At 53.6% G+C, this 10,539-nt stretch overlaps 1 protein-coding gene across 2 annotated transcripts; it reads right to left on the bottom strand.

The window, feature by feature from the left end:
- Positions 1-2,253: 2,253 nt before the first annotated feature.
- Positions 2,254-5,396, bottom strand: LOC136517655 (nuclear transcription factor Y subunit B-4-like). 2 transcript variants are annotated; one of them, XM_066511279.1, is made up of 6 exons: positions 5,197-5,390; positions 4,893-5,089; positions 4,657-4,786; positions 3,762-3,767; positions 3,592-3,669; positions 2,254-2,453 (listed from the first exon to the last, which is right to left on the bottom strand). In XM_066511279.1, the coding sequence occupies exons 2-5, from the start codon at positions 5,078-5,080 to the stop codon at positions 3,604-3,606; spliced, it is 390 nt and encodes a 129-aa protein (XP_066367376.1). In that variant the 5' UTR covers positions 5,081-5,089; positions 5,197-5,390; the 3' UTR covers positions 2,254-2,453; positions 3,592-3,603. The 2 variants fall into 2 exon arrangements, with proteins under 2 accessions (XP_066367376.1, XP_066367375.1); XM_066511278.1 differs by lacking the exons at positions 2,254-2,453; positions 3,592-3,669 and having other exon boundaries at positions 3,762-4,786; positions 5,197-5,396.
- Between the last annotated feature and the right edge of the window lie 5,143 nt (positions 5,397-10,539).

The following is a 10,539-nucleotide window of genomic DNA, read 5'->3' as shown; positions in this document are numbered from 1 at the left end:
TGATTCCTGTAGTAGTGATTATAGGGCGGCTGGTCTTCTCTAGAAGTACACGAATCTTTGTAGAATTACAACCGGACAAAAGCATGTTCGCTTGCTCGTAAACGATCGTAAATTTCCAGTCGGGAACAGTGTTTTTTTCTCACACTAAACCAGCCAGCAGTAAATAATCTACGATCGTTTACGGCCTACCGAACAGGCTGAAGGTTTCCTTGTGCTGGCAGCCGTATCAATTTCTGAGTCAGAATAGAACACGACGGCCCTTTATAATTCTGTCCGAGCTTGCCTTTCTTGCTTAGTGTGTATGTGAGTTATGCGTTACCATCTCCAATTCTCACATTAATAAACAACTTAGATTTGCCTTCCCTGCTTGATGATCAATGTACAGCTGCTGGACTTATGTTGTATACGGTATACCAGGCACAAGCTCCCGAGTCCCGTCCGTACAGGCACGGCCAGGTTCCAAACACGTAATACATATTTCACATCTGCATGTACCGACGTACGTACCTTTTGATGGTCTTCAAACTTCCCTAATTGATCGCCTTCTAGTATCACGTATAGGAGCTGGACTCGGAACCTTCTCGTTAACTCAGGCAAAGCATCCATGCCAAATACTAATACTTGATCTAATCTTGTAGCCGTGTACTCTGATAGTTCCAGAACACATTTGAACTAGTCTGAAACCTGAGCTATTGGCGGCTCCGATCAATCGGTAACAAAGGACACTCACACTCCTATTGGCGGCTCCGATCAATAGGTAACAAAGGACACTCGGGCCAGTGGCACGAGACAGACTCAACAGTCAGATCAACCTACAATCCACTCGAACCATGTTGATCAAAATATGCGCTCGGCCATCCAAGCCGAGTGACTATAAACACTTGGACAAACTTGAGTATCAACAGTTGTGTATGTACTAATGTATTCTGTTTTTTTTCTCTTTTTATTTTTTTACTTTTTATAGTAACCTTTCGATTTAGAAGTTGATCCGAAACAAATTATGTAAAAAATTATTAGATGACAAAACCTTATGTGTATAAGTTATGTTATTTATAAAATTAATATATAAAACGATAACGCTTGGCCACGGGCTTCCGTCCCATCCAAATGTGGCTCATCCTCGTCCACTCATCCGCTCGCTCGCAGAAAAAAAATCCAGTGTGCATATTCGCTCATCCGCCTGTGTCGGCGTGAGCGCGTGGACACACATCCGCCCGGCCCACTCCGCCCTACCACACCCCTCCCACACCACGTGCTTGTCAGCTGTTGCGCTATGCCCTTCCCCCCACCGTCCCATGCCCCATCGCCAGTCGCATCGCGCCCCGTCCCAGTCACCTGCGCCGCTCGCTCCCATGTCGTCTTTCTATCCCTCATCGCCATCGCTCGCGCCGCTGATCCCGCCATGGTCACTAGCTCGCACATGTCGTGGCGCCTCAGTCTTCCCTGGCCGAACCTAGGGAACCCACGAGCGTGGCGGTGGTGCTCGTGCGCCGTGGCTAGCTGTTGGCTCCCAGCCCAACGGCCGTCCCCAGCCTTCCCCTCCTCTTTGTTGCATATGTTGTTTCAAGTGTTTCAGACATTTCATATATATGTTACAATTGTTTTATCTTAATGTTGCAAAAGTAGATTGGGGATGTTGCAAGTGTTTAGAGGCATGCTGCAAACATTTGTTCAAAATATTTCATCTGTTTTCTAGACGTATGCTGCAATCATTTTTTATCTGGATGTTGCTTATGTTTCACACATATGTTGCAATAGTATGTTCCAAATGTTTTAGCTGTTTTAGTCTTATGTTGCAGCAAATGGTTTCATGTTGCAAGTGTTTTATTTAGATATTTCATGTGTTTCACACACATGTTGCAAGCGCATGTTCCGAATGTTTCATCTGTTTTCAGACGTATGTTGCATTCAAAATATTTTCTTCATGTTGCAAGTGTTTTATGTTGTTAGGCTAGGGGGCGGGGGATGGGGTGCTTGGCCCGCCGACGGATGGGGGCTACGGTCGGGGTGTGCTGGAGGCGTGCTCGTCCTCAACCGCTCATCCCGGCTCCCGAGTGCCACCAGCGCGGAGAGAGAGGAGAGGGCCAAGGGAAGAATCGACGGGCGCTGAGACGAGGGCGGAGTGTGCGTGTGGCGCGGGGCGAAGGCGGACGGAGGAGGGTTGCGCAGGCATCCGAACGCGGCATCCGTGTGCCGCCCGACGTCCGGGACCTAAGAAGGGAGGTTTGTACGCCCCAATAACAGAAGATAATAATTTCATGAGAGCTAATATCCATAAATAACATGTTTTTGGAAGCGCTCCTTGTAGAGGGGCACTGATGGTGAGTCCCTTTTACTGTAACATTTCTCTCCTTCTTAGGTGCCATCAAACAACTATGGCACATGCTCTGCTTGATCTAATGTGTTTGCTGTGCCAATCACTTCCACCGCCCTCCATCCTACATGTCGTCAAACTGTCATCAAAAGGCAAAATTGTTAGTTTGTACCATTTTCAGTTAGGCCACCAAGAAGGCATAAAGACCAAAGCTATCATCCAAAGCCAAAGGATATGGATATTACTAACTCCGGTCAAAAATACTTAACATGTTTTACTTTTCATGGTATTGGCTTTTTCTGTGGTGAGAGCAAGGTACTGTACCATGGCTGCCAAGCAGCCCTACAATCAGCAGCCGAACAGGCCCATATGTCCTTGACCGCTAATATCTTCAAAAATGTGTTCTTAAAATCCTCCAAACTTATGAGATTTTGCAAATGTTTTCTAATACAAAACTACACATATAGCTTACGTGTTTCCAAAAAAAAAAAAAAGATCTTGATGTCTGTAGTTTTTAGGTTTGACCTCCTAAGCAATAGAACTAAATGGACAAAAAATCCTAATCTACCAACTGATATATGGAGTACCTCTAGAAATGACAGAATCTGCTACGAAGTAACCCAGCTTTTAGAAAATTGTAATGAAAAAGCAACCGATGTTTGGTTCATCAGCATTTTAATTAGTCACAAGTTTGTCTATCTACAGATTTCAAAAATATAGCAGACCCCAAGAATTAGTTGGAAAACTCAAAAACATATCGGACTGCTATGCTAAGCAAATATTGGTCATTGTACAGAAGTCCTAACTAGCAATATAATTTTAAGTTCTTTTTCTGTAGCTCACCAGATGATTCTAATCTGTAAGTACAGTTGCTAGTGATCGGATGTCAGAACTACATTCAGGTTTCTAAAGATTAACAATTATCAGCGTGGTGTACCAGATGCTGTACAACATTAAGGGAAGAACGACCAAACAGAATGTGCTGATTAGTTATAATACACAATGAATCATAATGTGAGTCAAGAAAGCTTCTTCATGAAATTTATATCTATGCCTCATGACAAGTGCTGAAATAGTGTACGTGAGCTTTGACACGCGAGGCATGTAGAGAACCCTGATATCTGTTATGCTATTAGGACATGAAGGACTATCCCAATTGAAATAGAAGATACGTCAAGAAAATGGTGTACAAATTAGAAACAAAAGATGCGAAGTAAACCCTGTACAAATTCAAAAATGATATGATGGCAGTTTTGAAACCAGAAAGTAAATATTACCGATGGTGTAGGTTAACCATTGAGTAAAATCTGTTTCTTTCCATTCTGATCAGAAGATTTCGAACCCTTTGTGTCACCCTACAAGATGTTGGAAAAAGTACATAGTTCAGTCAATCATCGTACAAAAAGACAATGAATTACCAACACTCACAAAGATATGCAAAGATTACCTCTGTCTTCAATGCCATCAAGAATAATATACATTCAATGTTCGTTGTCCATGGTGAAAATAAAAAAACAACCCATCAGCATAGGAGAAAAATGATTCTGTAAGGAAACAACTTAATACTATAGCAAATGATAAGTCTGGAGCATAATGCAAGACTATAGGCAAACAAACTGGAAATCACACAAGTACATGTGACATTGACAGTAAGAAGAGTTATTTTGCTTAGCCCTGGTAAAGTTGAGAAATTCATTTATCCAACAATCTAATTGCTAACCCCACAACTTCTCAACAAACATGCATCCAGATGCTTTGTGTTGGAAAACAGGCACTCTTGAAGTTGAGTGAGCACACATTTTTCACCACAAAGTCAATAATGACAGGGTGTAGACTATAGACTATAAAAAGAACATGCTCTAGACCTAGAAATTTTCGGAAGTTTACTGTTGACAATTCTGTTACGCCATTCAAAGATATAATGCAGTTTGAACCAACACATGTGATGCAGCACATAACACACTAAAGTGAAGCCCTTGAAGAGTACACTCTCATATCAATCATCAACACCCCTTTTGCATGAATACAACATGGCAGAATCAATTTCCAACCCACATCAGCATCAGTAATTTCCAACCCACATCAGTATCAGTAATTTCCAAACCACATCAGTATCAGTATGCCTAGTTACTTCACCCTTCCTCGCCTATCAGAGGCTCAAGTAACTATAATTATATATGCGCAATGCTCCGATGACTCCAAAATCCAAATGAACATATAGAGCCTCTAGTTCAAATCAGGCATCCTAAACATGCACATTGCGCCTTCGCAGTTGAACACATAATATAATGAATACCCAGCAAACAGGAGCTGGAGGAAAGAGGAGGAGGTCTGAATGATACCTCCCGGTAATTCTTGAGGTAGATCTTGAGGGGCTCAACGTATTCCTCGAAGCCGAGAGTGCCCAAGGACCAGATGATGTCGTCACCGTTGATGGTCTTTCGCCTCTCCTTCATGCACTTGTCACTCGCTCTGCAGAGATCAAAATCACGGACGACTCGATCAGAGGCACCCTCGGCAGGGCACCGAAGTTGGAGACACGGATCGGATCACGGGCGAGGGGGCACCGGGCACTTACTCGCTGGTGATGAAGCTGATGAACTCGGAGACGCACTCCTGGATGGACTCCTTGGCGTCCTTGGCGATCTTGCCGTTCTCCGGCACCGAGCGGCGCATGATGCGCCCGATGTTGGCGATCGGCAGGAAGCGGTCCTGATCCTTCCCCCCGCCGCTGCCGCTGCCGCCGCCGGACTCCGCTTCCGACATGCCGAGACCCTGGCCGCCGCCATGGTGGCGCCCGTGAGACGAGATCGGAACCCAGACGACGACACGTCACACGAGAGAGCAAGCGAGCGTGGGGCTCGGTGTTTGGGAGTGTTTACCTCTTGGCGGTGATCGATGGAGATGGGAGATGCCGAGATGGACGGAGATGGCGGAGGAGCGGATCAGCGCCGTTGGTTGCGCGGAGCCCGCCACCGGCCGCCGGATCTGGAGCCGTGTTTCAGCGGGTTGGGCGTTGTTGCTGTGGCGATCGAGGATGGTGGTGCACTGGTGCGGGTGCTTTTTTTTCTTTCTTCCGTCCCTTTCCTTCTGGGCTTCCACGAAAACTTCGCCCGGGAAAGGCCTATTGGAGCCCGGATGTGTATGTGGACTCAGGCCCACTGATTGATTTCTCTATGGGCCCTAAGGAATGGACGGCCTGGGAAACGTCCTGGGCCGAAAACGGGATGCAAATGGGCCCGGGGTCTTGAGCGCCGCCCTCGTGCTCCATACCGCGCCGCCCTCTCCTTCCTCCCTGCCTCCCTCCCTCCGGCGACCTCTCTCCATTCCAGGTGAGTTTATGCGCAGAATCTCACTCTCCGAACAGATCTCACCGATTTGGGGTGCACCACTTCACCTGGTTGTGTGGGATGGCGCGATTTGTGGTTCCAATGGCCGGACCTTCAAGTCTTCTTCCTCACCTCTTCCTCTCTCTGCAGAGCTGCGACATAGTGCTAGCAACGAGGCCCCTCCATCCCCTCCGCAGAGGTACGTTCCTCAACATTCTCTGATTTTGAACATCCTGTACATGTGCCACATAAGTAAGGTCACGGTTGGTGATTAGCATGATGTAGTATTTAATTGAGGCTTTTACATGTATGTCATTAAAAAAGTTTGTAATTATACATAAGCCATTAAAAAAATTGACCGCACACAGGTGCCACTGCTCAAAACTTCTGTGCCTTACAAGTCATTCCGTCCGTGTTCTGTTTGTTTTTCGCCGTTTGGTGTGGGACCGGCCAGTGAAATTGTCCATATTACCCTTGGCGGTGAAAACCGACTACGATTCATCACCTCAGTTTTCTTTCTCTCTGTGTTCCTCCTTGTCTTCTTCCCCTTGCACGTCGTCAGCACCGTGCCCGGTGGCCCGGCCCTGCGCCCCCGGCACCTCCAGGCCTCGGCCCCGCCCTTCGCCCCCGGCGCCTCCCGGCACCAGCCCCGCCCTGCGACCCCGACGGCCTAGCCCCACGCTCCCGGCCCCAACACCGCCCTGCACCCTCGGCGGCGGTGGCCTGGCCCCGTGCCCCCGGCGACTGCGCACGCTCCAGGCCCCGCGCCCGGCGCGCGCCAGCGCCTGCTCCCCGGCGACCCGACCCGAGTCTCTGCCCGACGACCTCCTAGGCGGTCATGACGCCGTCGTCCGTCGTGGCGGACCCGGTGGCCTCGCTGGTCGTCGCACGTCGCCAGATCCGGCGGCGCCTGGCTACTCCTCACCCGCCTGGATCCCGTCACCGTCCGCGCGGCCGAGCTCCTAGTCGTCCTCGTTGCGCCCCGTCACCGTCAACGCGGCCGAGCTCGTAACTACCCCACCGCACGCCAGCCGTCGCCGTCTCCTTCACCAGATCTGCCGCTATGCTCCTCGTCAGCCGCGCGCTGCCGCTGCTGTCCGCCGTAGCCATACCCGCGCGCGGCCGCTAGCTCCAGGGCGCCGTCGCCGTCTCAGTCCCCCAGCCTCGCCGCGCGGCGCCCAAGATGCTGGATGCACCACCGGTGGGGATAGGAACGGGAAGTGGACGCCGCCCGGGAAGAGCAAGGAGGTGCCCTGGTGGCCTCGCTGCTCGTCGCCGTGGAGAGGGGAGCCGGGGCGCCGCCGTTCCTCGTCAGCAGATCCGGCGGCGCGTGCTCTAGGAGGGTGGCCGCGGCGCTCCAGTGACGGGGGGCCGCGATCCAGGGGGCGCGGGGCGTGAGGCCGGCGGGTGGCTCTAGGAGGTCGTCCGCATCGCCTCCAAGGGCCGCCGTGTGCGCCGCCGGGAGGGAGGAGGCTGCGTGCCCGGGGAGAGCAAGGAGGTGCCCCGGTGGCCTCGCTGCCAGATCCGACGCCGGCACTCCTAGTCTGCCGCGCGCCGCTGTCGCCGTGAGCCGGAGCCGTCCCCGCGCTCTCTCTCCCCCAGGGTTCTTCGCTGTTTGGTGTGGGACCGCCAAGGGTAATATAGACAATTTCACTGGTCGGTCCCACATCAAACGGCGAAAAACAAACAGAACACGGACGGAATGGCTTCTAAGGCAAAGAAGTTTAGAGCAGTGGCACCTGTGTGCGGTCAATTTTTTTAATGGCTTATGTGTAATTACAAACTTTTTTAATGGCATACATGTAAAAGCCTCTATTTGATTTTGGCTTTCCTGTGTACATCAACGTGAAGATCAGAGTTTAAACCTGCGCCCCGATCCGACTCGCCGCCGGCGCCGTCCCCGCCGCCAGACCGCCGTCCCCACACCCAGCCGGAGACGACAATGGTGGGGCTCGGCTCGATGGCAGGCAACGGGGATCCAGTCGATGCTCAAGGAGGGCCACCACCACCTCTCCGGGCTCGAGGAGGCTGTGCTCAAGAACATTGACGCCTGTCACCCGCCTAGATCTCGTCACCGTCCGCGTGGCTGAGCTCCTAGTCGTCCTCGTTGCGCCCCGTCACCGTCAACGCGGCCGAGCTCGTAGCTGCCCCACCGCACGCCAGCCGTCGCCGTCTCCTTCACCAGATCTGCCACTGTGCTCCTCGTCAAGCCGCGCGCTGCCGTTGCCGTCCGCTGTAGCCATACCCGCGCGCGGCCGCTAGCTCCAGGGCGCCGTCGCCATCTCAGTCCTCCAGCCTCGTCGCGCGGAGCCCAAGATGCTGGATGCACCACCGGTGGGGATAGGAACGGGAAGTGGACGCCGCCCGTGAAGAGCAAGGAGGTGCCCTGGTGGCCTCGCTGCTCGTTGCCATGGAGAGGGGAGCCGGGGCGCCGCCGTTCCTCGTCGGTAGATCCGGCGGCGCGTGCTCTAGGAGGGTGGCCGCGGCGCTCCAGTGACGGGGGGCCACGATCCAGGGGGGGCGCGGGGCGCGAGGCCGGCGGGGTGCTCCAGGAGGCCCGTCCGCGTTTGCCTCCAAGGGCCACCGTGTGCGCCGCCGGGAGGGAGGAGGCCGCGCGCGCCGAGGAGAGCAAGGAGGTGCTTCGGCGGCCTCGCTGCCAGATCCGGCGCCGGCACTCCTAGTCCCGCCGCGCGCCGCTGTCGCCGTGAGCCGGAGCCGTCCCCGCGCTCTTTCTCCCCCAGGGTTCTTCGCTGTTTGGTGTGGGACCGCCAAGGGTAATATGGACAATTTCACCTGCCGGTCCCACATCAAACGGCAAAAAACAAACGGAACACGGACGGAATGGCTTGTAAGGCAAAGAAGTTTAGAGCAGTGGCACCTGTGTGCGGTCAATTTTTTTAATGGCTTATGTGTAATTACAAACTTTTTTAATGGCATACATGTAAAAGCCTCTATTTGATTTTGGCTTTTCTGTGTACATCAACGTGAAGATCAGAGTTTAACCTGCGCCCCGATCCGACTCGCCGCCGGCGCCGTCCCCGCCGCCAGACCGCCGTCCCCACACCCAGCCGGAGACGACAATGGTGGGGCTCGGCTCGATGGCAGGCAACGGGGATCCAGTCGATGCTCAAGGAGGGCCACCACCACCTCTCCGGGCTCGAGGAGGCTGTGCTCAAGAACATCGACGCCTGTCACCCCGCCTGGATCTCGTCACCGTCCGCGCGGCCGGCTCCTAGTCGTCCTCGTTGCGCCCCGTCACCGTCAACGCGGCCGAGCTCGTAGCTGCCCCACCGCACGCCAGCCGTCGCCGTCCTCCTTCACCAGATCTGCCACTGTGCCCTCGTCAGCCGCGCGCTGCCGTTGCCCTGTCCCGCTGTAGCCATACCCGCAGCGCGGCCGCTAGCTCCAGGGCGCCGTCGCCATCTCAGTCCTCCAGCCTCGTCGCGCGGAGCCCAAGATGCTGGATGCACCACCGGTGGGGATAGGAACGGGAAGTGGACGCCGCCCGTGAAGAGCAAGGAGGTGCCCTGGTGGCCTCGCTGCTCGTTGCCGTGGAGAGGGAGCCGGGGCGCCGACGTTCCTCGTCGGTAGATCCGGCGGCGAGTGCTCTAGGAGGGTGGGCCGCGGCGCTCAGTGACGGGGGGCGCGATCCAGGGGGCGCGGGGCGCGAGGCCGGCGGGTGGCTCCAGGAGGCCGTCCGCGTTGCCTCCAAGGGCCACCGTGTGCGCCGCCCGGGAGGGAGGCACGGCCGCAGTCAGCCCGGGAGAGCAAGGAGGTGCTCGGCGGCTCCGCTGCCAGATTCCGGCGCCGGCACTCCTCGTACGCCGGCGCGCCGACTGCATCGCCTGTGAGCCGGGAGCCGGTCCCCGCGCTCTTTCTCCCCAGGGTTACTTCGCTGTTTGTGTGTGGGACCGCCAAGTGGTAATATTGGACAATTTCTCCTGCCTGGATCCCACATCCAATCGGGCAAAAAAACAAATAAGAACACGGACGGAAATGGCTTGGTAAGGCAACGAATGTTTAGAGCAGTCGGCACCTGTGTGCGGTCAATTTTTTTACTGGCTTATGTGTAATTACAAACTTTTTAATGGCATACATGTAAAAGCCTCTATTTGATTTTGGCTTTTCTGTGTACATCAACGTGAAGATCAGAGTTTAAACCTGCGCCCCGATCCGAACTCGCCGCCGGCGCCGTCCCCGCCGCCCCAGACCGCCGTCCCCACACCCAGCCGGAGACGACAATGGTGGGGCTCGGCTCGATGGCAGGCAACGGGGATCCAGTCGATGCTCAAGGAGGGCCACCACCACCTCTCCGAGCTCGAGGAGGCTGTGCTCAAGAACATCGACGCCTGCCGCGAGCTCTCCGCCATCACGCACACCTCCCTCGGCCCCAACGGTGAGTTGTGCTCCGCGTGCGCCTTCGCTTCGTTGCACGGGTATGGGCTCGGGTGGTGACTACTGGAGTAGTGGAGTGAGAGGGGATCTGGAGCAAGGAGAGCGTGCTCAGTCTTCGGTGGCGTAGCGTGAGGCCAGTCGGATCAAGCTATTGGGGGGAGTGAGGGGGGATCTGGAGCGAGGAGTGGCCTGGTTGTTGGAGCTTATTGGGATATATGGTGACGAGGCTGATGAATGTTTGGATAGTTTGAGGCGCTTGGTACACTGGTTTGCCGTTTGAAATCACATTTAGCCTTGTTCAATGTTTGGATCACAAGCAATTATTAGTTTGTAGTACCCTAGTCTTCTGCACTATGTAAATCACATCTGACCAAATTTCACTTAGATGCTGAAAACCTTCCAGTGATCGATTGCTTGATGTTGTAGTTTAACTTGTTTTCTTTATGTAGGAATGAATAAGATGGTTATCAATCACTTGGACAAGCTGTTTGTGAAAACGAT

This window comes from Miscanthus floridulus, chromosome 17 (genome assembly GCF_019320115.1).
Source record: "Miscanthus floridulus cultivar M001 chromosome 17, ASM1932011v1, whole genome shotgun sequence".
In the NCBI taxonomy this organism is placed as follows: Eukaryota; Viridiplantae; Streptophyta; class Magnoliopsida; order Poales; family Poaceae; genus Miscanthus; species Miscanthus floridulus.
Note: the sequence above shows the minus strand (reverse complement) of the source record. Positions and strands in the feature narration are given on the sequence as shown.

Bases quoted from the DNA above. Each gene is read 5' to 3' on its own strand.
- LOC136517655 (XM_066511278.1), bottom strand. From the start codon at position 5,080: ATGTCGGAAGCGGAGTCCGGCGGCGGCAGCGGCAGCGGCGGGGGGAAG. The intron at 4,787-4,892 runs GTAAGTGCCCGG...TGATCTCTGCAG, and splicing joins ATCAGCTTCATCACCAGCGA to AGCGAGTGACAAGTGCATGA.